Here is a 27,888-nt window from a genome sequence, read left to right on the forward strand (position 1 = left end):
GGAAAGGCCATGCGACTCTCACTTCCAATTAACCACCAGAAAACTGGAAGTGGAGCTGTGGCTCAAAGTGGTAGAGAGCTATCCTTGAGCAAAAAGAGCTTAGGGACAGCACGCAGGTTCCAAGTTCAATCTCCACAACTGACAAAAATAAATAAAGTCCCCTTTGTCCTGTAAGGTGCTTAGGACCAGGCATGGGCTTCTTTAGAAGCCCACCGCAGGGTGAAGACCCCAGACTCAACTCCTGGTTGACACACAGGAGAATCAGCTACCATATCTGCTGTGTTGTGGGTGTGGCCATGCCCTGTCTGGTGTTATTTTTCTGAGCCTCAGAAACAACTCAAGAGGCTGAGCTCTGACAATGATAGTTTAAAGCAGCAGAGTCCGGAAGATTCTTGTTTCCAACTGACCAGCAAAAGGCCAGAAGTGGGGCTATGGCTTAAGTGGCCTAGCACAAGTACTGAGTGAAAAAGCCAAGTGAGAGTATGGATTTAAGTCCCAAGATTAGAAGAAGAAGAAGAAGAGAAGAAAAAGAAGTCCTAGGAGGAGGAGGAGGTGGTGGTGGTGGAGGTCAGAAAATGGTTTTGAGTGTTCATGGCTTAGTTGTAGGTCCATTCAAAAGAACCAGTGAAGCCATACACCAGTGGCTCTGGTCTCTGATTCTCTCTGCTCTCCACTCAGGAGGCTGAGATCTGAGGCTCAAGGGTGGAAGCCAGACTGCATAGGAAAGCCTGCGAGATTCTTATCTCCAAGGAACCTGTAAAAAGTTGGAAGTTGGAGGTGTGGCTTAAGTGATAAAGCACTAGTCTTGAGCAAAACATGTAAGGGACTGAGCTCACGCCCTGAGTTCAAGTCTCAGAACTGGCCAGTGGGGGGGGGGAGAGAAGAAATGTGGCTTACTGGTAGAGTGCTTGTCTAGCATGCATGAGCTCTGGGTTCCATTCCTCAGTACCGCATACACAGAAAAAACCAGAATGGCGCTGTGACTCAAGTGGTTATTAAGTGCTAGCCTTGAGCACAAGGAGGCTCAGGATCCCAGCATGGGTGACGCCCACCTGTCATCCTAGCTCCTCAGAAGCCTGAGATCAGAGGATGGAGGTTCAAAGCCAGCCTGGGCATGAAAGGCCCTGAGATTCTTATCTCCGATGAACCACCAGAAAACTGGAAGTGGCCGTGTGGCTCAAAGTAGTGACGCACTACCCTGGAGCTGAAGAGCTCAGGGACAGACAGGGCACAGTCCAGAGTTCAAGCTCCACAACCACCACCACCAAACAGAAGGAAAGAAAGAAGAAAGAAAGAAAGAAAGAAAAAGAGGAAACAAAAGAAAGGAAAACAACGTCCCCATCATCTTAGCTCATCAGCTACCAGAGACCCCGAGCAGCAGTTCTCTGAGGCAGAGTGCTTCAGTTTCTGTAGCATCCATGAATAAGCTTTTTGGGGTGTGTGTTGGGGGGAGATGGAGAGTGAGAAGGAGGAGGTGGCCTGGATGGAGAGAAGGGAGGGCTTCTCTGGATTTTGAGGAGAAGGTGGGTGGGGATGAGGTGGGGGTGGTCAGGGAGTAGAGAAGATTGGGAGGTACCTGAGGGGGATGGGGAGAAGTGGGGAGATCTGGGGTGGGGGATTTCTTGCTTGCTTGGGCTGCAGTGAAGAAGCCTTCCACTTTGTGCAGTACAGGTCCTGAGATGGGATGGGTGGAAGAGATGGTGTGTGTGTGTGTGTGCGTGTGTGTGTGTGTGTGTGTGTGTGTTTGTCTGTGTGTGTGCACCGCGCGCGCGCACTCCCATCCTGGGGCTTGAACTCAGGACTTGGGCTATGCCCCTGAGCTTCTTTTTTTTTTTTTGGCCAGTCCTGGGCTTGAGCTCAGGGCCTGAGCACTGTCTTGGGCTTTTCTCAAGGCTATAACTCTACCACTTGAGCCACAGCACCATTTCTGGCTTTTTTCTATGTATGTGGTGCCGAGGAATCGAACCCAGGTCTTCCTGCATGCTAGGCAAGCACTCTACCACTAGGCCAAACTCCCAGCCCAATTTCACAGATCTTTTGAGCACATTAACTTATCCAATTTTTACTGGGCAGCACTATTGTTCTGGTGCTGTATTACTCCACCCCCCCCTTTTTTGCTTTTTTTTTTTTTTACTAGTTATTTTCCAGATGGTGTCTCATAAACTTTTCTATCCAGCCCATGAGCCTTCCATTCCCAGTCTCTCAAGTAGCTAGGCTAGGATTATAGCAAAAGCCATTGGTGCTTGTCTAAAATTATACTTTTACACGTTTGGTCTCTTCAATGCTTCTGGCAACAAAATTATCCCACTTTATTCTGAAAAACGTTATTTTGCAATGGTTAGGGAAATCTAAACACATATTTTTTCCCCTGGCTCTCTCTTAAGACACCTCTTTGGGGGACAATTTGATCACTCCTAGAAAAGTTGAAAGTATTTATTATTAACTTCATATTGTCTTCCTGGGTATTTGTCATTAAAGGTTTTGGTGGCTTACCCCTGTAATCCTAGCTACTCAGGAAAACTGAAATTTCCATTCAAAGCCAGCCCTGGCAGGGCAGTCTCAAAACCTGAACCACAGTTCCATTTCTGGCTTTTTGGTGGTTAATTTGTTGCTGCATCTGTAATTCTTGCTACGTTAGAAGGCTGAGCTCTGAGGATCATGGTTTGAAACCAGGCTGGGCAGGAAACTCCATGAAACTCCACTAAACTGACAAAAAAGCTGGAAGTAGAGCTGTGGCTCAAGTGACAGAGTGAGTGCTAGGCTTGAGCAAAAAAAGCTCAACAAGACCCTGAGTTCAAGCTTTAGGATTGGCACACACACACACACACACACACACACACACACACACACACACACAAATGATGACAGGCACATATATATATATATATATATATATATATATATATATATATATATATATATATATATAGTGGGTCATGGGGCTTGAACTTGTTCTGAGCCCTGTCCCCGAACTGTTCAGCTCAAAGCTACCACCCTACCCTTGAGTCAAGCCCCACTTCCTGTTTTCTAGAGGTTAATTGGCGATAAGAGTCTCAGATCCTTTTGTCCCAGGGCTGGCTTTGAACCTTGATCCTCAGATCTCAGCCTCCTGAGTAGCTAGGATGACAGGCTCTGTGAAACTCATCTCCAATTAATCACTAAAAAACAGGAAGTAGTGCTGTGGCTCAAATGGTAGAACATTAGCCTTGAGCACAAAGAAGCTCAAGGACAGTACCCAGGCCCTGAGTTCAAGCCCCCAAAACTGACCCCCCCAAAAATCAACCAGGCATCCATGTAATCCTAGCTACTCAAGAGATAGAGAAAGCTGGGTGTTGGTAGCTCGTCCTTGTAATAACAGTCATTCAAGAGGGTGAGGTCTGAAGATAGAGGTTAGAAGCCAGCCAGGGTAAGAAAGACCCTGAGAGTCTTAGCTCCAGTTAACCACCAGAAAACCAGAGGTGGTGCTCAAAGTGATAGAGCACTATCCTTGAGCAAACGCAGTCTCAGGGATTGCACCCAGACTTCCGGTTCAAGCCTAAAGACTCTCCAAAAAACAAAAACAAAAACAACAAAACTGATAGAGATAAGATTTTTGATGGTGTGAGTTCAAAAGTCTGAGACCTTCTCTGAAAAGCAAAAAGCAGGAGTGAAAGAGAAAGGAGAGAATACTAGGGGCAATTGAAGTGTTCCATACATATATACATACCTATAAGCACACACCTACATGCACACACACATATAGTATAATAAGCAGTGTACTGGGGGCTCAGACTTGTCATTGTAGTTTTTCAGAAGGCTGAGCTCTAGAGGATCACTGCTCGAAGTTGGCCTGGGCAGAAAAATCATTTAATCACTAAAATGATCAGCAAAAAGGAAGACTGTAGGCATGGCTCAAGCTGAGTGAGTGCAGGGTCTTGAGTTCAAATCCCAGTGTGGCAAAAAAAAAAGATTGCATGATAAAACCCGACAAATACTGGTTGAAAAATGTGAGAGGAGAGAGGAGGGAATATGGGAATATAGTAATGATCCCAATGAAATCCTATGGTATTATTAATGTGTGCTAATAAAAATGCATTTGGGAGGCATATCAATATCAATATGGGTTCACTCCAGCATAAGGCACTGAGTTTGACCTCCAGTAGCACACAAAGCTATATTGCATTTTATTTCAAATATATCATTGAAATTGATATTTTCTTTTACCTTTTTGAATGTGCTCCCTAGTGTGTTGGTCCTGGGACTTAGATTCAGGGCCTCGATGTTGTCTCTAGGCTTTTTTTTTTTTAATTATATGGCTTATGTTTACATCATATTTTAAATGACAAGTTTAACAAACAATTGTTCAAGGAGGAAATCTAATTACATTCTCTGGGACTTAGTCTTTAGAACTTAATCAAAATTAGGCTAACGGTTTGTATGTCATAGAAACATATCAGTTTGTGAAATAAAACATTATGATTATAGAGTCATAGGTTTTTTTGTCTATATAGTTATGTTTGTATTTCCATTACCATGTCCATTGCTTTGGGTATGCAGTTATTGAGTCCTCTCTCTTGTACACTTTGGATTTAATAACCGCATATTAAGGATAAATATTAAGGATACCATGTGCCTTTTGTTCCTTAGGTCTTGACTTGTCTCACTCAGCATGATTCGCTCTAGATTCATCCACTTCCCTGCGAATGCCATTATTTTATCTTGACTGTTGGCTATGTAGAATTCCATTGTGTATATATACCACATTTTCTGTATCCATTCATCTGCAGTAGGCTTTTTTTTTTTTTTGGCCAGTCCTGGGGCTTGAACTCAGGGCCTGAGCACTGTCCTTGGGCTTTCCACAAGGCTAGCGCTCTACCACTTGAGCCCATAGCGCCATTTCTCGCTTTTTTTTTCTTTCTTTTCTTTTCTCTTTTTTTTTTTTTCTTTTTTGGTTGTGGGGCTTGAACTTGGCCTGGGCACTGGTCCTGAGCTCTTTACCTCAAGGCTACTGCCCTATCCCTTGAGCCACAGCCCCACTTCTGGTTTTCTAGTGGTTAATGGGAGATAAGAGTCTCTTGGTCTTTTGTGCCTGGGCTGGCTTTGAACTATGATCCTCAAATCACAGCCTCCTGAGTAGCTAGGATAACAGGCATGAGTCACCGTGCCCAGCTCCCTAGGATTTTCTGCTTAAGGCTAGTGCTCTTTTACGTGAGCCATATCTCCACTTCCGGTATTTTGGTAGTTAACTGGAGATAAGAGGCTCATGGACTGTCCTGCCCCAGTGGGCTTCAAACTTAGATCCTCAGATCTCAGCCTTCAGATTAGCTATAATTACTGGAATGAGCCACTGGTGTCCCCCCTTCCTTCCTTCCGCTCCTCCCTTCTCCCCTCCCATTCCTTTCCTTTCCCTTCCCCCACTTCCTTCTTTCTCTCCTTCTTGCAGTCTTCTAGATGGAACTTGGTGCCTTCCTATTTGCCAAGCAGGCACTCTACGACTTGAGCCACACTGTGGCTTTTAGTTTATTTTTCAGATAGGGTCTCTAGCTTTTTTTCTAGGTTAACCGTACCACCAGAGTTTTTGTTGTTGTTGTTGTTGTTTCTTTCATTATGCAACCCTGGCTTGATGAGAGTTCCCCATGTTACGCCTGCTTCATAAACTACCCACTCTGTGTTTGTGAGAGAACACATGTGCGCATGTGTGTGCATGTGTGCTGTTGAGGCTCCTGGGATGAAGTGGTCTTCTGCCCCTTGCCTCTTAAGTAGCTGGGGCTTTAAGGATATACCACCACCTTGATCAGTGGCCCTCTGTGATGCTTATTACACATGCAGTTCCTTTTGCTTGTTTTGAACATCTTTCCAAATTTGAGTCTTGCTTGTATCATACCCGAGGCCCCCAGAAAACAGGTTTTCCAAGGCAGGTGATGAGCAGACAATACCTGGTGTATTCAGTCAGGAGTGGAACTAGCAGAGCTGCAAGCCAGGGCAACAAAGCCTCTGCTCAGATTCTTGGGGAGCTGGGAGGACTGTGGTCCTGGGAGGGTTGTGTTCCTTGAACACTGTCCTAGGAGGAGTGTCCTGGAGGACTGTACTTCCGGAAAGCATTTGGGCAACGCTTAGCAGTATCCAAATCTAACCACTCTGCACTGCTCAGACCTATAGATAACTTTCTGGAAATGTCTTCAGGGAATTACTAGGAAAGGATGACTGGGGTGGGCTGGATCCCCTCTCACAGGTGTCAGCTGTTGGCCTCTCTTCCAGGCGTTTGTGGTGTGGTGATCTGGCCCTTGTTTCTGAGCCTGTGACCACTCGAACCTTATCAGACCCCATGAAAATGGAAGAGGTCCTGCTGCCGGGACCCCTCCTCCAGCTCTCCTGGTGCTCTCTGGGTCTCAACTTGAGACTCTGGTCCCCCTTTCCTCTTCTTTCCTCTCATTTTCCCCCCTTTTCTTTCCTTTTATCCCCACCCCCCTTTTTATTTGCCAGTCCTGGAGCTTTAACTCAGAGCCTGGGCACTGTCTCTGAGCTTCTTTTGCTCAAGGCTAACCACAGCACTACTTCTGGCCTTATCTGTGTATTTGATACTGAGGAATTGAACGCAGAGCTTCATGCATGCTAGGCAAGCACTGTACCACTAAGCCACATTCACAGCCTCGTTTCCTTTCCTCTTCCCCATCCTCCCTCTCTTTCTTACTATTAGGATTTGCACTCAAGGCCTCGTCCTTATTAGGCAGGAGCTCTACAGATGAGCTATGCTTCTAGCCCTTCTTTGTGCTGGTCTTGCTTTCTGCCCTGGTGAACATCAGTCCACAATCCATCTATTTGAGGCTTCCCATTACAATTATGATAACATGTAAGAAACTGCAATAAGGACTGGGAATGTGGCTTAGTGGTAGAGGGTTTACCTAGTATGCATGAAGCCGTGGGCTTGATTCTTCAGTATCACATAGACAGAAGTGGTGCTGTGGCTCAGGTGGTAGAGTGCTAATCTTGAGCACAGAGAGGCTCAGGGACAGTGCTCAGGCCCTGAGTTCAAGCCCAGGACTGGTGTGGGGGGGAGGGGGAAGAAGAGAAAATGCATCAAGCTTTCAGTGGAGAAGTCTTGCAAACTTTTCTGCCCTCTGGCTTCAAACCAGAATCCCCCCCCCCCCCCCCCCCCGTTTCAGCCTTCCAGGTAGCTGGTTGTGAACCACAGGTGTGTCCAGCTCCTCTTTGCTTAATTCATTGTTTTTGGAAGAGGGTCCGGTGGCTTTGCTCTGGCTGATCTAGGGACCACGGTCCTATTTGTCTCCCGGGCATCAAGGATGACTGACAAGTACTACCAAACTCGGCTTGTTGGTTGCATTTTTTTTTTCTTCCTAGACGTGGGGCTTGAACTCAGGGCCTGGGCACTACTGTCTCTGAGCTTCTTTTGCTCAAGGCGATCGCCCCTACCCCCTGAGCCACAGCCCCACTTCAGGTTTTCTGGTGGTTCACTGGAGAGAAGAGTTCTCAGGTTCTTTAGTGCCCAGGCTGGCTTTGAACCGCGATCCTCAGCTCTCAGCCTCCCGAGTAGTTGGGATTGCCAGGCGGGAGGGAGGCACGGGCGGCCGGGCTGCCCTGGGCTTGGGGGGGGGGGGCCTTCTCCCCGCCAAGCGCCCCGTCCGGCGGCCCACAGGGCCGGGACCCCACCCCCCATCAGGTGTGCTGTCGGGAGTTAGTATTTTCCCGCCATGGCCCGGCTCAGCCAAGCCCCTCACAAGCCACCATCCGCCCGCCACGGAAGACGCCGCCGGAAGGGCGGCCCGGACCCACTGTGGAACTTGGCGCACCGCCCGGACCGCCTCGCGTACCTACTAAGCGCCCCTCGCTGTCCCCGCCCACTTCCCGCCCAAGACCCGCCTTCGACGGCCGCAGCCAATGAGCGCACGGCTCCGCATCCGGGGATCCCGGCGCGGCCACCGCCTCCCGCGCACACACGGCCATGGCGGAGGTGAGTGAGCGGGCCGGGGGAGCCGGCCCCCCGCCCCGCCGCCCATGTCGTCGCGGCTGGGGTCGGTCTTGCTGGGTGTTGGGGCGAAGACCTCCGCTCTGGAGCTCTAGGCTTGGACTGGGGGTCGTCCTCGTCCCTCCACGTCCTTAGGGGCGCGGGGCTTCGTCAGCGGCCGCCCCCGGCCCGGGCTCCCCCCCCCCCCTCCGCGCGCGACTGCCACATCGCGGGCTGCAGTGCGCCTGCGCGGGCGCGGGGCGCAGGGAGGGGCGGGGCGCGCGGGGCGGGGCGGCAGCGCCGGGCCGGAGGGGGGTGTGTGTGTGTGTGTTGGGGGGGGGACAGGCTGGGGGCGAATGGTCTCCCAACTTTGCCTGTTTGTGGGTCGCCCCGTGGGTGGGGTGGGCAGTGACGACCCCCCCGGGCATGGCACCCTTGGAAGGAGAGGACGTGCGCGGTGTGGGGCGGAGCGGGCGGGGGCGGGGGTCTGCGGGGCCTGACCTCAGGCTGAGTTGGATCCCCCCGTCCCACCCCACCCCGGGCACGGAGTGAACTTCTGGTACATCCTTGAGGGCAGTCTTGTGTTCTGCGATCCTCATTTTTATATTTCATTATTTTACGACCTGAGGAACTGTTGAGGTTCGGGACCATAATTGTGTGGACCAGACTCACCAGGAAGATAGTTAGCTCCGTGGTCCACCCTACAGAAACTTTTTTGCTTTAGGAACTTTATTGGGGGAATGAATGACAGACGTGACTGACTGACCCACCGACCGAAGTAGCACTTAACCCTCAATAGGTTGGCTCCCCAGAGGCAGGAGAGAGGGAATGTGTTAGTTGTGGTACTTACTAAGTGCTACTAGGTAAATGGGTACCCAGCTCCTCAAGTTATGCTCCTATTGAAACAGATCCACATCCTAAAGAACTGACCCTGTCTCAGAGCTGTGAGGACCAGAGGGGAGAAGTTTCCCCCCACCCCCATCCTAAGAGACACAGCAGCTTCATGGAATCTAGGACTAGACATTGACTTGGTCATGGAGCCAGGCCAAGTGTTTTATGCCTTGGCCCAATATGGGTAGGCATTTGTGGAAGCAGGGGAGGAGATGGGCCCCATCCCTCCTGTCAGTGGCTCCAGGGCAGCAACAGGCCTTATGTTTTGTGAGAGACCGTGGGGCATTTGTGTGTCACACCGGACCTCATCCCCCAGTTACTACTTTTCACTGGGTTGCTGGATCCTGAAGGTAAGGGGGGGCCTTTAAGGAAACTGAGTCCTCATGGGATGGATGCTGACTTCAAGAATCACCGGCGTCTGGGTGCGGTGGTTTACCCCTGTAATTCTAGCTACTCAGGAGGCTGACATCTTAGAATTGTGGTTCAAAGCCAGCCCAGGCAGGAAAATCCCTGGGATTTTTATCTCCGATGAGCAGCAAAAAGCCAGAAGTGGAGGTATGGCTCAAGTGGTAGAGCATTAGCCTTGAGTGGAAAAGGTCAAGCAAAAGCAGACCTTGAGTTCAGCCCCAGTACCAGCGCATATGAAGCCAGGACCCCAGGGTATGGTGGCTTGAGTGGGTATGGGCAGTTCACAGAGCCTGGCAAGTAGCTATGGGCTTTGGTCTCACAGGGCAGATTCTAGCCAGGCTCTCCTGAATTACCCATGTGAGCTTCTGAAGGTCTGTGAGTTCTATACCTGGCTCCATTCTGGTACCTGGGGTCCAGCAGTGAGTAGAGCTGATGGAGGGATTTGTGGTCTGTTCCAGGCAGATGCCCGCCTCAAAGGAGCCACCAGTGTGTAGTTACTCTCCCAGTGTGGTGAGTCTCCCCACCTCTGCCCAGAGGCCTCTTCTGGCCAGGAGCCTGTGTCTCAGGGGCTGAGCGTGGATTTTCTTATCTCTCATGGGAAGTCAGCGGTCGTTCCAGAGCTGGAAGGCTCATGGGATCTTGGCCCTGAGATTTGAATGTGGGAGCTGTGTTGTATGCAGTGACATATCCAGCTGTTCCTGACCCATAAAATAGGCCACTTGTAACCTAATAAAGATTGTCTCAGAACCATCCTCAGCCGCCACCCCTTCTCCCCCCCCCCCCGCCCTCCCTTTTCATGAGTCCACTAAATTAATCTTCTGAAGATTGAAGGGTGTCACCTTTGACTCTTGTGTGGACCCTCCGTGGCTTTTTACTACCCTTGGAATAAGGTGCCTGAATCTGTATTGACTGTGCCCTGTGCTGTGTTTTCCGTGGTCCCCAGCCCGTGGGCTCCTTCCATTTTCAGTTGTGTGGCCTGGGACCTCTTTGTGGTCTCCAGCCACGAATGACCGTTAGGGTTATCCCTAGCCTCGTTTTGTTTTCTTCATTCCTGTTGCCTCGATGCATTCTGTGTTGGTCACCTGTTTGTTATCTGTTCCTGACTAGACTAGATCTCGTATGTGGGTGGAGACAGGTGGAACCTGTTTCTCAGCTGCTCCAATAGGGGAAGGAGGCTAGGGCCTCACCGAGAGCCTGGGCAGGGTGTGGGCAGTAGGAAGTTGGGAAGACTCGGGGAAAGAAGACATTCCAGGTGAGGATTGCTGTGGTGGGTCATTTCCCCCCCCCCCTCCGCCCTCCCCCCCAGAAACAGCCTTTGTTCTGGGCTTTCAGAGTTCTCCTGGCTAATACTGGGCTCCACTAGGGAGTTCTCACTTGGAGTGTCTCCTAGCATCCGCTGGGATGTTGTCTGAGATTCTTGTGTGTGGCCTCTCTGTGGCTTGTGCTTCCTCACAACATGGCCGCCATGTTCCAAGCGTTGCCAGGCAGAAACGGAATTGCACTTTGTGACCTAGCCTTGGAGGCAGCCAGGCCAGGCCAGCAATCGGAGGAAGAGTGTGTGGGGCTGGAGGCACAGGTGCAGCCACCCTCTTAGAGACTAGAATCTGCTCCAGCGTGGCTGGTTGAGTTCTGTTGGGCAGGGGAGCAAGAATTAGGTTGACCTGTCCTCTGTGTTCAAGAACTGGGGCCGCAGCCCATACCTCCTCCTCCTCCTCTCCCCAAAACATCAATGGGCAAACGAGCCTCCCAACCCTTCTTTATTTTTAGGTCCGTTGTGGGGCTTGAACTCAGGGCTTGGGCACTGTCCCTGAGCTTTTTCACTTAAGGCTAGCACCCTTCCACTTGAGCCCCAGTGCCACTTCTGTTTTTCTGGTGGTTAACTGGAGATAAGAGTCTCTCAAACTTTCTTGTCCAGACTGACTTTGAACCCTGATGTCCATATCTCAGCCTTCTAAGCAATTAGGATTACAGGTGTGAGCCAGCAGTGCCCACCCAGCCTTGACCCCTTCTTGATCAGGCCTCTCCAATACTGCTTGTCCTTCCTTCTCTTCCTTTGGTCTTTTTTTTCTGGGGGGGAGGGGCAGTCTGGTGCTTGAACTCGGGGTCTGGGTGCTGTCCCTGAGTCTCTTTTGCTCAAGGCTAGCACTCTACCACAGTGCCACTTTGGGCTCTTTCTGTTTATGTAGCACTAGGAGTCAAACCCAGAGGTTTATGCGTGCCAGGCAGCCCTGTACCACAGAGCCACATTCCCAGCCATTTTCCTTTTGTCTTAAAGGCCCACCTTTTCCATCTGAGATTTAGGCTTTATTGGCCTGTAGTGCCAGCGGAACATCCTGAGTATTATGAGTAGATGGAAGAGAGATCTGGAACCTACTCTGTGTGTGTGTGTGTGTGTGTGTGTGTGTGTGTGTGTGAGAGAGAGAGAGAGAGAGAGAGAGAGAGAGAGAGAGAGAGAGAGAGAGAGAGAGAGAGAGAGGAGGGAGGAGGGAGGGAGGGACAGAGACAGAGACTGAGGTCTGGACTCAGGCCTGTTGCTTGGCAAGTGCTCCACCACTTGAGCCCTGTCTCCAGCTATTTTTACTTTTATCTTTGTGTCAGTCCTGGGGCTTGAACTCAGAGTCTAGGCACTGTCTCGAAGCTTTTTTTTTTCTCCCTTTTTCCACTCCTGGGGTTTGGACTCCGGGCCTGGGCACTGTTCCTAAGCCTCCCCGTGCTCAAGGCTAACTCTATCCCTAGAACCACAGTTCCACCTCCAGCTTTTTCTGTTTATGTGGTACTGAAGAATGAAACCCAGGGCTTCATACATGCTAGACAATCACTCTACCACGAAGCCACATTCCCAGCCGTATCTCTGAGCTTTTTGTTTAAATCTACTGCTTTGCCACTTGAGCCACAGCTCTTCTTCTGGATTTTTTGGTGTAATTGGAGATAAGCGGCTCACAGACTTTCTGGTGTGGGCTGTATGTGAACAGGATCCTCAGATCTCAGCCTCCTGAATAGGATTACAACCACCAGACCGCTTATTTTAGTTTTTTTTTTGGAGGGGGGATGGGGCAGTCTCGGGTTTAAGCTCAGGGCCTGAGCACTGTCCTTGGGCATTCTCAAGGCTAGAGCCCTACCACTTGAGCCACAGCACCACTTCCGGCTTTTTCGATGTATATGGCACCAAGAAATTGAACCTAGGTCTTCATGCAAGCACTACCACCAGACCAAACTCCCAGCCCTTACTTCAGTTTTGAAGTACAGTATTGACTTACTGCTTGCGGCTGGCCTTAGATCATCATCCTCCAACTTGTTCCCCTGCTTAACTGGGATAATAGGTACCCGCACCATGCTTGTCTTGTTGGTTGAGATGAGATCAGAAACTTTTTGCCGGGCCTGGACTTGAATCATGGATCCCACCGATCTCTGCCTATCACCAAGTGGCTGGGATTATAGTGAAGAGTCTCTGTGCCCAGCTGGGAACTCACCTGGGCATCGCACATGGAGAGGGGAATGTTTGACAAGTTTTGAGGAATTTGAGGCTGGTAGGCCTGTCTTGAGGTCTTTCTGTTGTCTGCTCTTCCTGCTGTCTGGTCTCCTCTGCCTGAAGCCTGGAACTCCTTAGATGCTAAATGAGAGTGCTCAAGTCCTCTCCTTCCCCACCAGACTACTTCTTCTCTTTTTCTCCACCCAGTCCACCTGTGGTGACTCCCAACTTACCTTACAAAGCCTGGTGCCTCAGGATTCCCTCTTGTAGTCTAGGCTCTTTGTTGCAGAAACAAAGCATCCCTGGGCAGGAGATGTGATTCATCTGCCAAGCAATGCACCCATTTTAGTGTACAATTCAGTGGCTTTTCCTTTTTTTTGTTTGTTTGTTTTTGTCAGTCCTGGGCTTGAGCTCAGGGTCTGAGCACTGTCCTTGGACTTTCTCAAGGCTAGAGCTCTACCCTTGAGCCTCAGCACCACTTCGGGCTTTTTTCTACATGTGGTACGGAGGAATCGAACCTAGGTCTTCATGCATGCTAGGCAAGCACTTTACCACTAGGCCAAACTCCTGGCCCAATGGTCACTTTTTTACCCTTCCCTTTTTGGGGTGCAGTACTGGCGCTTAAACTCAGGGTCTTGAACTTCATAGGTAGGTGCTTTACTACTTAAGCCATGACCTCAGCCCTTTTTGCTATGGTTATTTTTCATATAGTGTTGAGGTCACCTTGGACTAAAAGCTTTCTCTTTATGCTTTCCATATGGCTGGAATGGTGGGCAAGTGTGGCCATGCCAACTTTATTTGGTTTAGATGGGTTTTTCAAACTTTTTGCTTGCTTGGCCTTGAGTTTCAATTCTCTCAACCTCTGCTTCCAGATAGCTAGGATTACAGATATGACTTGTCATGTCTAGCTCTATTACTCTTTCTTATCCCCCTTTCTTTCTTTCTTTTTTTTTTGGTCGGTCCTGGACCTTGAACTCTGGGCCTGGGCTCTGTCCCTGAGCATTTCAGCTCAAGGCTATATTTGAATTTCATGACCAATTATGAAATTTCTGTAATTGTCAATAAAGAAACACTGGTGATTTTCCATAACCAAGTGAATTTGTTGAAACTAAACTGCTTAATATGTACTTGCTAATACTTTCCTAAAAAGAAAGTCATAGAACTTCAAAACTGCTGAGGCTGGCTTTGAACTGTGTCCTCAAATCTCAACCTCCTGAGCAGCTAGGATTACAGTCATGAGCTTTTATTATCCTTCTTTCCTTCACTTTCTTTTCACTTTTTGGTATAGGTGAAGTCTAGTTTTTTCTTTCTTCAGTTGCCTCTGCTTATATCAGTCCTATGCTGGAACTCAGGTCCTGGGCACTGTCCCTGAACTCCGTGTGTTCAGGCTAGCACTCTACCACTTGAGCCACAGCACCACTCCCAGCCTTTTCTGAGTAGTTTATTGGAGATAAAAGTCCTACCCAGGCTGGCTTCAAACCACAGTCCTCAGATTTCAGACTCTTGAGTAGGTAGGATTACATGTATGGCCTATCAGCACCCCACCACTTCTGGCTTTTTGTTCGTTTGTTTGGTTTTTTGGTCGTGGGACTTGAACTGTGGGCCTGGGCGCTGTCCCTGAGCTCTTCAGCTCAAGGCTAGCTAGCACTCTACCACTTGAGCCAAAGTGCCACTTCTGAACTTCTGACTTTTTGACGATTAATTGTAAATAAGTCTCAAAACCTGGGTGGTTTTGAACCATGATCTCAGCTTCTTGAATAGCTAGGATCAAGTGTCTGGCCTTGTCACTTGGGTTTTTTGCTCAATGCTGGCATCTTGCGCTTGAGCCACATTTTCACTTTTGGCTTTTGGCTGGAGATAAGAGTCTCATAGCTTTTTCTGTCTGGGCTAGTTCTGAAAAGTGATTCTTAGATTTCAACCTCCTGAGTAGCTAGGATTACAGGTGTGAGCCAGCCCACAGTTTCCTGGTTTCGGCTCTTATAGTCAAGGTCTTTGAATCCATTGTGAGTTACTTGTTTGCACATGGTATGAGACAGTGTTCATCTTCATTGTTTTGCACACCCATTTATCCTGGCATACTTTCTGTTAAGAAAGACTTGTCCATGGCATTGTTTTGACATTTTTCTTTCACTTGACTGAAGGTGAGAATATCCTCTCCCCCCCCCCCCCCCCCCGCCCTCCTGCTGATCTTGGGGCTTGAACTCAGGGTCTGGGCACTGTCTCTGAGCCTCTCTGTGCACAAGGCACAGTCCTTGGGCTTTCCTCAAAGCTAGTGCTCTACCACAGCATCACTTTTGGCTTTTTTCTATGTATGTGGTACCAAAGAATTGAACCTGGATCTTTGTGCGTGCTAGGTAAGCACTCTACCACTAGGCCAAACTCCTGGCCCCTGTCTTTTATTTTTGAGGCATACCTCCATACTATTTGCCTGAGCTGGCTTTGAACTCTTGATCTTCTTGCCTCCCACATAGCTCGATTCACAGTTGTGAGCTGCCACAGCTGGCAGTTTCTGGGTTTATATATCTTAGGTTCACACTCAAAGTATACAGTTTATGGCCCACACATTTATAGACTTGATCTGCCTCTGTTTAGTTCTATAATATTCCCTTTGACATGAGCAGTCACCTCAGCCCATCCCTCGTGCCTGGCCTCCGTGTATTCCTCCTCTTACCCCATCCTGGCTCTTGAACTTGGTACCTGGATGCAGTCTCTGATCTTCTTTGCTCAAGCCTAGCATTCTACCGCTTAGAGCTACAGCTCCACCTGTGTTTTTCTGGTGGTTAATTGGAGGTCAAAGAGTCTTGTGGACTCTCTTAATCTAATTTTGAACGAGATCCTCACGTCTCAGCCTCCTGACTAGCTAGGATTACTGGCGTGAGCTGTCTGCACCAGGCTCCTTTCTATCCGTAGAGCCACACCCCTTGCCGTTATGTCTTTCTCCCACTGCCATGTCTTCCAGGTCTATTTGTGTAATTGCTTGGTGTGGAACTGTTAGGGTTGTTGGGGAGTTTTTATTTGTGTTCCGGGACACACAGTCTGCTCTAAATATGATGCCCAAGCCCTTTGGGTGCAACTGGGTGGGTTGCTGTGGGAGGCAGTGACTGCTGTTCCTCCTCCTCCCCCATCTCAGAGCTAGAGGTGAAGCCGTCGTTCAGGAACCAGCTCCTTCCACCATGCTGAGGCATCAGGCAGAGGGTGGTGGGCCTGGAGCTAACCCTTCGTCCTTCCTTCGCAGGCCTCCTCGCTGGAGAGGCAGAGTCCTCGTGTGGCCTCCTGCCTTACTCACAGCCTGTGCCCCAAGGAGCCCGGCTTGCAGACTGCGGCAGGTAGGCTCTCCATGCCTGTCCTGCCTTGATGGCTCTGAAGGGCCAAACCTTCCCTTGGCCTGGCTGAGCCAGGGCAAGTGCAGGGACTTGCGGAGTCTGGAGCCCAGTCCCTGCCCCACCAGTGGAGGTGTGCAGAGCTGCTAGGGTTGTCCCTGTGCTCTGGAGTCCTGGGAGACAACTGGCTGAGAGAGAATGGCCTTGGGAGATGGCAGGCGGCATCGGGGTCCCCACCCCCCTCTCACTGGCCACTGCCTTTGGACCCTGGGCGTTGATGTTTATGGGGAGGGTTCTGCCACTGGGCTCCTGTCATAGACCACGTGAAGGGCTATGTCTCCTCCCCGCCCTCACAGGATGAGCAGTGCGCATGTGGTGTGTATGCTAGACTCTGCCCCTGGCTTAGGCTCCGTGGAGTCCTGGCTACTTCCTGTTGTGTGCTGTCCCTCCATGTGTGGCATTGGAGAGCAGCCTGGAAAGCACCCTTTCCCTGGGGACAGTCCCCGTCCTGTGGGCCCTGCCTGGAGTGTGGCTTCATCACGTGGCAAGGTGGTCACTCTCCAGATAAAAGGGCCTGGTCCTCAAGCCCGCCTGAGTTCCTGCCCTCCCCGTGGGCCTCTGTCCATGTGGAGCTGGTGTGAGCCTCTTCCAGCCCCCTGCTTGGCCGTGTGTCCTCTGGGTGCCCTGGTGGAGGGCTGGCCCCATCAATGCCAGCAAGGGACGCAGAGAGGCGCTTTGTATGTGGCAGTGGGGACAGGCCCGGCTCACGGGGATGGGTCTCCTCCACAGTGGTGTCCATGGGCTCTGCAGACCATCAGTTCAGCCTTGCAGAGATCCTGTCGCAGAACTACAGCCTCCGGGAGGGCTGTGCAGAGGCCTCCAGGTGCCCTGACAAGCCCGGCGAGGAGCTGGACAAGGACTTTGTCTCCCAGGTGCGTGGAGCCCGTACAGCTTGCAGCGTGCTGGATGCTCTGCCGGGCTCCCGGCACCTCCGAGGCCCCCTGCTTACGCAGCGGTCGCGGAGGTGCTCGAGCCTGTGTGTGTCTCCAGGCCCCGGCCTTTCACTGTGTTGTATGGCAAATCCATGAGGGTAATGCATGTGCAGTGACAGGGCAGTGTCAGGGCCCCAGGCAGCTCGGAGACACCGTGCTCTTTTAGCATGGCAAGGCCCGGGGCTACCCCCAGAGCACCCCGCAACAACAACAGTGCGTGTTTATATACAGGCGGCCTTGTGTTTGTGGAGATGAAGAAAGTGAAGAGGGCGAATAGGGGAGCATGGCACTTGCCAGATCTCTAAGCAGAAGCATCTGGGAGCATCCAGCCACCACCCGGGAGGCTTGTCTGTCCGGCTTGTCTGTCCACCGTGGCCTGTTCTGTGGCCCAGGGGTAGGCCTGCGGCTGCTCAGGAAGAATGCCCCTGACAGGGTTTGCCAAGAGCTGTGACTGGTTCTCTTTGGTGCTCTTGTGCCGTCAGCTGGAGGCACTTCCCCAAGGGCAGGCGTCCCTGGAGGCCACAGCCTGGACCACCGACCCTTAGCCACGGGGACCAGACAGTTCTGGGTGGGGCAGTGCTTGGTAGAGGGCTCAGATCTTCCATTTATACGCATCCCATACTTGTGAACGATGTGGGCCACTGTGCAGACCAGGGTGGGCGCTGCCCCGCAGATCTGGTGTGCAGACCTGGACGTGCCCAGCAGGGCCTGCCCCACAAGCTCGTACCACAGCTGCTCCTGGTAGGACCTTTCCATGGTCACTTCACCGTCCGTTGTTCTTATGGGGACTTAGGGGCTCGTGTGTATGTGTGTGCTGCTACTGGGGTCTTCAACTCAGGGTCTTGAATTCTTGCTCAGTTTTCTTTTTTCCCTGCTCATGGTTGGCGCTGTACCATTTGAGCCACATCTCCAGTCTAGCGTTTTGGTTGATGGAAGATAAGAGTATCATGGACTTTTCTGCCTGGGCCGTATTTCCTAAAACTACAGTACTATGCTGAAAAGTTGAACCTTAACTGTGGCAGCCAGTGACGTTGTCTCCTTGAACGACATCCCTGGTTGGTACAGCGACCATATGGTAGCCACGCCCCCTGGATAGCCATGGTTCAGACCCAGACCTCAGCTTATGGGTGCCATGGGGTGGCTGTGATTGGCATTCACGTGCACTTGTAGGTGGCAAAGTTGTCCAGGGAGGGGGGAGGAGAAGGGAATGGTGAGTATCTCCTTCTTCCCAAGACTTCATGCCTCCCTCTGGCTCCTGTGTTGTGAGTGCCACGCCATGCAGTATCAGGACCGTAGCTGGCCCCCTGGGCTCTGTCCTCAGGCTGGTGGCTGGTGTTGAACAGTCTTTGTTCTCTGAAGTGCCTGTCCATTACTCAGTTTACTGAGGTGCTTGCTGTTAGGAGTAGATGTTGGCTTTTACCAAACTTCAAGTTGGTTTTCTCCCCTTATGAGCTGTGGTAGTAGAGGTCAGATATCAGGGTATCCTTGTACGTGGGGCATCATCCTGCTTGGCCTGGCCCAATGGGGGCCCCGGGAGTGGGGGGACAGCGTACCTGGCTGTGGCTCTGATGTCCTTCTTGCCTGTCTTGACACTGGATGGGTTGGCTGCGTGGCACTGCTGCCCCGGGGATTGGATTTGTGACTTGGTGGTGGTGGTGAGTGGAGCTCAGGCAGAGGAGGTAGACCAGGCCCTCCAGACTGTCCATCCCTCACAGGGCGCTGCCCCTCCCCTTCAGAGCAGCGACATGCCCCTTGACGAGCTGCTTGCCCTCTACGGCTATGAAGAGTCCGAGCCCATTTCGGAGCAGGAGAGCGAGGGCGGCGATGCGGCCCCCCCCCTCCCGGACATGACCCTGGACAAGGTGGGTCCCCGCATGGGCAGGAGGAGGGGCCCCGGTCACCCCTGGCAGAATGGGGAAGACATGATGAGCAGGCACGGGAGCAGAGTTGTAAGTGGCACAGCTCCTGCAGCCACGCCCGGTGGGCGGTGACAGGTAGGGGTTTGGGGGAGAAGAGGGTTTGTGGCTTGGGTTGATCCGTGGTCTGGGGAGCGGCACAGGAAACCTGTGCTAGGGCCATGCCACCAGGAGGGGCCTGCACAGTGTCTGCTCATGCTCTTGCTTTTGGCGTGGTTTTCATATGGCTGAAGTAAAGTTCTGCTTTCTTCATTTTCTCATTAAAAGGATCAGATCGCGAAGGATTTGCTTTCAGGAGAAGAAGAGGAGGAGACACAGTCTTCAGCTGATGACCTCACTCCATCTGTCACCTCCCATGAGGCCTCCAACCTCTTCCCTAACCAGAGCGGGTGTAGGTGTCATTGTCCCTTCCTGACTATGGCCCCAGGGCCAGGCTCTGTGACACACACAGGGCCTTGGCAGGCATGGTTTGGGATTGGGGTTAGGTGCCCTGGCCTGTGAGCCGGCTGGCACAGTGGGCTTGGTTTGAAGCTGGAGGGGTGTGCTGGTGCCCGTAGCAGATTCATGACAGTGAAAGTGCAGGCTGGCCGGCTACTCATGACCCGGCAACACAGAGGCCCTTTTGTGGGTGGTTTTGGTCCTGTGTTTGAGAAGGGGTCAGGTGTTTGGGGTCTCGGCTTTGTACAGCTTGGGGGCTTCCCCCCACCATGCCATAGATGGAGCTCACTGCTTCCCTTCTCCCACAGCCCGCTTCCTGGCTGACGAAGACAAAGAGCCCCGCTCCTTTCCCTCCTCTGACACGGAAGAGGACTCTCTTCCTGCTAACAAGTGTAAGAAGGTGCGAGGCTATGTCTAGAACACACCCCAAACCCGGGAGTCCTCCTCTGGGGGAAGGAAGCGGCAGAGATGGAGTCTAGCTGCGGTGTCCTGACCCCAGAGGTCGGCCTCTGCCCCGGCGATGTGGGCTGCGTGGGCTGGGCAGCAAGGTGCTCTGTCTCCTGTCACGCCTAGGCCTTACCCCGAGCCCGTAGAGATTGGCATCTACTGAAAGATCCCTGAGGGTCCTGGGGCAGCCTTCTGCCTCGAGCCATAGCAGGGCTCTGGCGGCCAGAGGCTTCTCTGGGGCTCTGACCCTGCCTTTGCCTTTGCAGGAGATCATGGTGGGGCCTCAGTTCCAAGCCGACCTTAGCAGCCTGCACCTGAACCGACATAGTGAGAAGAGTAAGTGGGTCAGGGAAAGCAGAACTGAAACCCGTTCCCCGGCTGGCTGTCCAGTCCTTGGGGAGAAGGCATTTCAGGTTAGGTGCCTGCCCTTGGAGCCCTCTAGGGCTCCAGGTATCCAGTGGGGAGGTTGGCATCCATGGGTGAGGCTCTACCTATGCTTTTGTTCCCATGGTCCCCTGCCCTTCTGGCTCCCCAGAACGCCCACTGCCTCTTAGCAGGCAGGCACCGCCCATGGTCTCCCCTTAGCCCCTGCTACCTGGGGCTGGCACCCTGGTGTCTCAGCCTGGGCTTTCCTCCCTCGGGATGTGTGGGCACAGACCATCCTAGCTGTCCCATCCCTGCCTCCACATGCTCTGTGGTGTGGTCTGAGCCCTCATGGTGGGGGTGAGCCTGGAACTCTAGCCCCTTGCCTCAGCCTCTCAGCACCGGGATTAAAGGCCTGTCCCACCACACGCTGCTACCACTGGTCATCTGGAGGTTGTCTTTGGCTTGCCTGCTCAAGGCCGTCCTCGTGCCTGGCTGTGGTGGTGCCCTCTGGTTTGCAGATTGTAGACAAAGGCTGGGCTGCGCCCTGCTGCTGTTTCTCTCAATGTGCGTCTCGTGCTTTGACTCTGTTCTTGTCTTCAGTGAAACATAGTTTGGTGTCCCGTGTGGCCTGGCTTCAGGATCTTGCAGAGTGGTATACCCCTGGTGCCACTGGAGTTCTTTCCCACGTTAGGTGGGCCGGGTGAAGGATGCTGAGGGATGCTTATTTTGTAGTGGGTGCAGTGGCTCTACCATGGTATTTTCTGCCCCCCAAGTGGCCACAGTGCCTTCATGGTCTACCACTGACTGCAGCCTGTGGGTCTTTCTGAGGCTGTCAGCTGTCTGCCTCTTGTTCGGCCCCGAGTCACTGAATTATCTGGTGCAGGTGTTCAGGGGGTCCGGCCAGCCCACTGTCTTCCCATGTCACTCGGCGTCTCCCCAAGGGTTGCGCTAGCTGGTCACTGACCTGAGAAATAGCAGCTAGGGTGTCGGTGAGGCTCACGTTGAGTCTTTGGGTGAAGTTGGGAGACTGGAGAGGTCCATGAGCACTGGTCAGTTTTACACTTGGTAGCTTTCTGGGCAGGAGAGTGGTGCTCCCTGCAGCAGGCGGAGCTCCATGGTACTATTAGAAAGCAGATGGAAAATGTTCGAGTTTTCTATTTTGCTATTGCTAGCAGAAATGTGCTTTGTGGGTGATCGTGCTAAGTGCCTAATTTCAATGCTTTGTACATCCTTTTGTGAGTGATCTCCACTCACGTCCTCGCTGGTGCAGGTCAAGGTGAGGGAGTCCACAGGACAATTTGCTGTAGCCCAGCTGTGGGGGGCGGGGAGGGAGGGTGTGTTGAGGGTTTGTGTGGAGAGCTATGATTCAGATCTTCCATAATGAGAAACCCCTTCGGCCCTCCTGCAGTCCCGTGTCAGGTCCTGCAGTGTGGAGTGGCTTTTGCCTGCCCCTGCCCGCCAGGTATTGTCTTTCCTCGGTCTTCACGATCGGATTCCCAAACAATACTGGCCTCATGTTTGTGGTTACCCAGTGGGCGTGGGCCAAGGGGCTGCAGGCCTGGCAAAGCTGGGCAGGCGGAGCACCCCTTCTTTCTCAGGACCTCCTCCTGTGCCATGTTTCCTATTGTCACTTTATCCTTTTTTTTGTTGTTGTTGGTTGGTCCTAGGGCTTAGGCTTGAACTTGGGGCCTGGGTGCTGTCCTTGCTCTTTTGCTCAAGGCTAGCACTCTATCACTTGAGCCACAGCAACATTTCTAGCCTTTTCTGAGTAGGTTATTGAAGATAAGAGTCTCACGGATGTGCTGGCTTTGAACTATGATCTTCAGATCTCAGCCTCCTGTGTAGCTAAGATTATAGGCATGAGCTGAGCCACTGACGCCTGGCTAGTTTATCTGCTTAAAATGGCCTCTTAAGAGTGTGTGGAAGTGGTGTCTGGTGTTCCTCTGAGGCTGCAGTGGGCCTCGTGGAGTGCCCCCCGACCCCCAGGTCCCACCAGCCTCCTGCAGGCAGGTCTTAGGGAGTTGCCCTCTGGGAGCTAAGCACAAGTGCATCCAGAGTATGCTGTGAGCAATTTCTGACACACAGCAGTAGGAAGGAAGGAAGGCTCTGTTTTATTGACAGTCCATGCTTGCGTGGCCCCCAGGTGCATAGGGAGACAATCACAGCAGTGGGAGAGTGTGGTTGGAGGGTGTTTACCTCCTGGCAAGGCGGGAAAAGCAGAGAACAGAAGTCTGGGCTGGGGGCCATACCTGCTGCCTGACCCTCGCCTTCTTCCCTTAGTCTATGAGAACGAAGACCAGCTGCTCTGGGTCCCCAGTGTCCTCCCGGAGAGGGAGGTGGAGGAGTTCTTGTACAGAGCCGTGAAGCGGAGGTGGCACGAGATGGCGGGCCCTCAGCTCCCGGAGGGCGAGCCTGTGAAAGACAGTGAGCAGGTAGAGTGGCTGTCCTGACCCTGCGGGAGTCATGGGGAGACAGGCCTGGCACAGGGCCATGCCAGATTGAGAGGAGAAGCAGCCCAGCACTGGGCCCGTGTGGTGTGAGGTCACTCCAGACCAGAAGGGAGGATGTGGTGGGGCAGGCATCCATGTTGCCCTGGGGAGGAGGTACAGACCCCATGATGCTCTGGGCCATGGTGCCCTGCCCCTGGAGCCCGAGGCCCCTGGAGCCCATGGCCCCTGGAGCCTGTGGCTAGGTGGGAACAGCACACCATGCTTTCCCAGGCACTGTACGAGCTAGTGAAGTGCAACTTCAATGTGGAGGAGGCCCTGCGAAGGTTGAGGTTCAATGTGAAGGTAATCCGAGGTAAGCCACGGCCCACACGTCCCTCCCTGTCCCCTGCTGCCCACTGGGCCCACTGACCTCACACTCCATTGGCAGACGGGCTCTGTGCCTGGAGTGAGGAAGAGCGCAGGAACTTCGAGCATGGCTTCCGTGTCCACGGGAAGAACTTCCACCTGATCCAGGCCAACAAGGTGAGGCATGGAGCGGCCCCAGCGGGCAAGCACCCTTGTGCCAGGGCCAGGCTCCTCTGCCCCTCTGCCCCCTCACCCTGGTCTCCTTTGCCATCTTTTTCTCTTCCCCAGAAGGCAAGGCTTGGGTTTGGGGACCAGTCCCCATACTTGTGCCTGACTCACACCAGCTCTTGGCTCTGCCTCGTGCCGAGTGGAGCCTGTCAGCTCCGTGCTGGGGGTGGATCTCTACCTGGACCACAGCAGGCCACCTTTCCCTTGGGTGGTTGGATCCTTCCAAGGCTGGCCAGCCTGGCCCTCGCTCCAGCCTGGTGCCCTGTAGGGGTCTTGGTGCCGTTGAGTTGTGATGAGATGGTGTCTTGAAGCTGGCGTGCAGCCGGCTGCCCTCCTTGAGGTGCCCACCTCACACAGGCAGGAGCGAGAGCGAGGTGTACTCACGGACTTCCCGGAGGGCAGTCCCCGGCCTCCCACGAGGGCCACGGGGCCGCGCCGTGCTGCTCCGGTGTGGGCTTACAAGCCACAGATTGTTTGGACGGGACTGTGACGTTGGGGTGGCCAGCTGCGTGTCCACCTGTCAGCGTGCACCCACCACCCTGGTCTGCCTGCCTAGGTGCCTGCGTGCACCCTCAGCTTTCAAGTACAACTTTGAGCCTGTGCTTCCCAGAGCCCAGCATTTTGGTCAGCTCAGTTGATCCTGGGGTGATGCTGAGTCCAGCATCCCCAGTGCACCTGTTGACTCTGGCGGGGCCTCTCTCCGTGGCAGCCGCGGGCTTGGGGTGCGACAGAGCCACCCACTTCTGGGCCTGCAAGAAGCAGAGAAGCAGGGCCGTGAGCCCAGGTGGAGGATGAGTGGCGTGGGCCGGCTCACTGGGGCTGTGACTCCTGAGCTTGTCCCTGCAGGCCCCGGCGGGGTGGCAGGGCTGAGAAGATACCTGTCCACCCCCCCCCCAGGTGCGCACGCGGTCAGTGGGAGAGTGCGTGGAGTACTACTACCTGTGGAAGAAGTCTGAACGCTTTGACTACTTTGCTCAGCAGACACGGCTAGGCCGAAGGAAGCTTGTTCCACCTGGAACCACGTGCGTGCCCGAGTCCCACAGCAGCAGTATGGCCGTGGCGTGGGGGGGGGGGGTCCCTCCCTCCCTGCCTCCTGCCCCTCACAGCTCGCTCTCACAGGGATGCTGACCAGGACCTGGATAACCTTGACCTGGACGGTACTGCCCGTGCCCGCCCGGAGCAGGAGCCCCTGGCAGGGGCGCACGCAGGTGAGCTGGGGACTGGGTGAGGCCGGGTCCATGTGCCTGCCTGGGTCAGTCTCCCAGGGAGGGTGGGCATCCACCATAGTGGATGGGCATCCCATCGTGTTGGTGCTGCCCGGCCATCAGGTGGGGTGGGTGGAACCCCAGCCCCGAGGCCATTGGAGAGGACAGGATGTGTCCAGCCTTCCCCAGCAGTCCAGCCCAGAGCCACAAGGAGCCAGGCAGGGCCCCAGATGGCTCCTCCATCGTGGAGCCCCAGAGACATGGGCACAACGTGTGTTGCCTAGGTCTGTCTGCTCAGGCGGAGGAGCTGGGGTCACACTGGCTGAGTGCATTGTTTGCACGTACGTGTATTGGGACAGAAGTTCTCAGAAACCCATAGTCACCGAAGTGCGTGGCCTCTGGCCTGCTCTTACAGCCTCCTCAGGGGCTGTTCTGGCCCAGAGTTGAGTGTGGATGTGGATATGCTGTCCCGGGAGTCTGGGCAGGGGCCTTGCACAGCTGCTGTCCACAGAGCGAGTGAGATAAGTTGGAGTGGCATGTGGGCCCCTGGGCCTGGAGGGACTGCCATCCCTGCTCGGGCTGGCTCCCACCCCCCATTCCCACCCTCCCCTTCCCTACAGAGCCACTGAGCGTGGACAGCACGGCCGGCAGTCTTGAGCAGCCTGCAGGGGGCTCTGATGTCCTCCCCTCCTCGGAGCCAGGGCCCTGCCCACTGCAGCAGCTGGACGAGCCCTCCACTGAGCCCCCTGCCCTGGCCGGCCCAGCCGAGTTCCCATCAGCTGCAGCTACTCCGCAGCCAGGTGCCAGCCCGAGGCTGGCTGTGGACTTCACTCTGCCTGAGGAGCTGCCGCTCGTGTCCAGCCACGTGGGTCTGAGTGGGGACCCAGAAGAGCCCGTGGCCCCGGCCCAGGTGGCTTTGTCAGTCACTGAGTTTGGACTCATCGGCATTGGGGATGTGAATCCCTTCCTGGCTGGCCATGCAGCGTGCCCGGCTCCTGCGTTGCATTCGGAGCCTTTGTCACAGTGAGTACCCCTCTCCGTGTCCCCACCCCTCCAGTGCATTGGCTGCCAAGGCCAATGTGGGCTGGGGCCCGCCCACTTCTGTCTCTTGACTAGCTAATGCATTCCCGTGGCTCAGAATGCAGGAGGTGCAGATGGGGGCGGGCCCGGGCTCCACGTCCTCCCTGGTCCTCCCCAGGCCCTGGAGCTCGGTTGAGGCAGTGCAGAGGCCTGCTTCTTTGTGGGGGGACAAGGTTGGGAGCCTTGAGCCCCGCCAAGCCCATGAACTTGCTCTCTGGTCTCTTTGTAGCTGCAATGTGATGACCTGTTGATCCCTGGCTGCGGGCAGGTGTGCGTGGCCCGGACTGCACGTGGCTCCGCCGCCAGGCTTGCCTGTTTGTCTTCCTGATCCCCCCCGACTCGGGCCTCGGGGACGCCTTCTCTGCTTGACACAGTGGGACCCAGTGAGATGGCCGGGCCGCTGAGCTTGGCCTCTCACACAGACTGGACCAGGGCCGCGACAACCCCGGGCCCCAGCCCCGGGCACCACCACCCATCTCACTAGGCTGCCGCCACACCGTGGGACCCATCGGGCAGTCAAGCGCAGAGAAGGCCGTCCCTCAGGACGTAGGGCAGAGCTGGCCGCCTGGCCCCTACCAGCTGGCCAAGGCGAGGGCAGGCAGCACTGCCCAGGGGGACAGGCAGGACACTACCCCGCACCAGCAGCCTGAGACCGGGCGCCTCAGCATGGCCGGCAGGGCTGGGCGCTGAGGCTCCGTGCTGGACCTGTAGGCCACAGAGCCATATACCTCGCTGCCCAGCGCCCGCCCTCTGCTTCCCGCCCATCTCCACTTCAGGAAAAGCCGCACTTTACTCCCACACCTCCTTCCTGCCTCTCTCATCCTGCCCCGGCCCCCCCGGGCCATCAGTGGGTCAGGTGGGGCCCTCAGCAGCCCCGAGTGGGGGAGGAGACGGTGGTGACTCACCCCTCCCTGCCTCTCCCTTGGCCCCGAGGAACTTCCCGTCTGGAAGCGCTGGCCATTGCCTTTGAACTCCAGCCGCCAGCCACCCTCGACCCTGTCGGTCTTATTTCTGTTGGAGACGTCCCAGAAAAAAATGGCTGGGGGTCCTCGTCCTCTTTTTTGGCCTTCTTCGTTTTATTTATGTTGGTGTTTACAAGTTGGAGTGGGGTCCTCGGGGCAGGCAGCTCCCGCCCCCAGGCCGGCAGAGCGGTGCTGTCCTCGAGCCTCTGCAGCTGGACTCGACTCCCTCCCCACCGAGGGCCACACTGTGAAGTGCACCTGCCTTTGAACCCTTTGCTGTTTTATTTATTAAACTTGATTTGAAGCCCAGGGCGCCTGGTTTTCTCCTGGGTGCACAGAGTGCCCCTCACAGCAGGGGAGGCCGCCGGGTCTGGGCTTTGGTCTGGCTTGGATGGGGGGGTCCTGGCTCCTCACGGCTTCCTGGGGTATAGCAGGCAGGGCTGCTGCGTCCTGCGGGGACTCCAAGGCCTAGACTCAGGGTGGAGGCAGAGGATGAGCACAGGGGGTTGGGGTTGCCCAGGGCTGGAGGCTCAGCTCTCCTGCACTGGTCCACCGTCACCAGCAGCTCCCCATCTGCCATCCCCTCCAGCCCCTGCCCATCTTTACAGGCCACTGTGGTTTCCTTCTCCTTTCCCTCGGTTTTCACCTATTTCGGGACTTGAACTCTAGGCCTGGGCGCTGTCCCTGAGCTCAAGGCTACCGCCCTATCCCTTGAGCCACAGCGTCACTTCTGGTTTTCTGGTGATTAGAAATGAGTCTCACAGACTTTTTAGTGCCCCGCTGGCTTTGAACCTCGATTCTCAGTTCTCAGCCTCCTGAGTAGCTAAGATTACCGGGGCTTGGATATTTTTGGTGGCAGTTCTGGGGCTTGAACTCATGGCCTGGGCTGCTGTGTCTTAAAGTTTTTGCCCTCAAGGCTAGCTCTCTTGCCACCTGAGGCATAGCTCTACTTGTAGCTTTTTGGTGGTTAATAGATGAGTCTTATACATTGTTCTTCCAAGACGGGCTTCGAACCATGATCCTCAGATCTCAGCCTCCTAAATCGTTAGGACTGTGGGTGTGAGCCACCGGCGCCCAGCCTGGTCTTTATTTTGGCTAATTTACTTATTTAGAGACCAACTCCTGCTACATACTGAGCCTGGGCTGGCTTGAACTAACCATCCGCCTTTCTCAGCCCCTGAGTGCACCATGCTCAGTACTGTACCACCTGCTGCAGGATTAGCGACAGGACAGCTGCTGTCAACAACCTATGCAGGAATCTCTTTGAATGGTCTTGGGTTCATCTGGAGATGCTTTGCTGGTGTGGCAGAGACTTCTTTGTGAGGGTGGTCTTAAACCAAGGCTCTTCACATCTGCTTTTGTCCTCACATGTACACAGCTGTGGGGACCCAATCCCCAGGCCTTCACCTGACTTGTTTTTGTGATACTG

At 53.9% G+C, this 27,888-nt stretch overlaps 1 protein-coding gene across 4 annotated transcripts; it reads left to right on the forward strand.

Annotated features, from left to right (window-relative positions):
• The first annotated feature begins 7,918 nt into the window (after positions 1 to 7,918).
• Mier2 (MIER family member 2) lies at positions 7,919 to 26,768 on the forward strand. Of its 4 annotated transcripts, none has more exons than XM_090339866.1 (15): positions 7,938 to 7,948; positions 9,700 to 9,751; positions 15,946 to 16,036; positions 16,820 to 16,962; positions 18,738 to 18,884; positions 19,206 to 19,329; positions 19,685 to 19,776; positions 20,090 to 20,159; positions 22,470 to 22,621; positions 22,910 to 22,991; positions 23,067 to 23,161; positions 24,110 to 24,234; positions 24,332 to 24,420; positions 25,038 to 25,440; positions 25,727 to 26,768. In XM_090339866.1, exons 2-15 carry the CDS (start codon positions 9,704 to 9,706, stop codon positions 25,746 to 25,748), a joined length of 1,683 nt encoding a protein of 560 aa, XP_090195992.1. In that variant the 5' UTR covers positions 7,938 to 7,948; positions 9,700 to 9,703; the 3' UTR covers positions 25,749 to 26,768. The 4 variants fall into 4 exon arrangements, with proteins under 4 accessions (XP_090196007.1, XP_090195992.1, XP_090196000.1 ...); XM_090339874.1 differs by having other exon boundaries at positions 18,759 to 18,884; XM_090339881.1 differs by lacking the exon at positions 9,700 to 9,751 and having other exon boundaries at positions 7,919 to 7,948.
• Positions 26,769 to 27,888: the final 1,120 nt, after the last annotated feature.

This window comes from Megascapheus bottae, chromosome 1, assembly GCF_031878675.1.
Source record: "Megascapheus bottae isolate mThoBot1 chromosome 1, mThoBot2.hap1, whole genome shotgun sequence".
Lineage (NCBI taxonomy): Eukaryota > Metazoa > Chordata > Mammalia > Rodentia > Geomyidae > Megascapheus > Megascapheus bottae.

Bases quoted from the DNA above. Each gene is read 5' to 3' on its own strand.
- Mier2 (XM_090339866.1), top strand. From the start codon at position 9,704: ATGCCCGCCTCAAAGGAGCCACCAGTGTGTAGTTACTCTCCCAGTGTG. The intron at 16,037-16,819 runs GTAGGCTCTCCA...TCTCCTCCACAG, and splicing joins CGGCTTGCAGACTGCGGCAG to TGGTGTCCATGGGCTCTGCA. The intron at 24,421-25,037 runs GTGAGCTGGGGA...CCTTCCCTACAG, and splicing joins CCTGGCAGGGGCGCACGCAG to AGCCACTGAGCGTGGACAGC.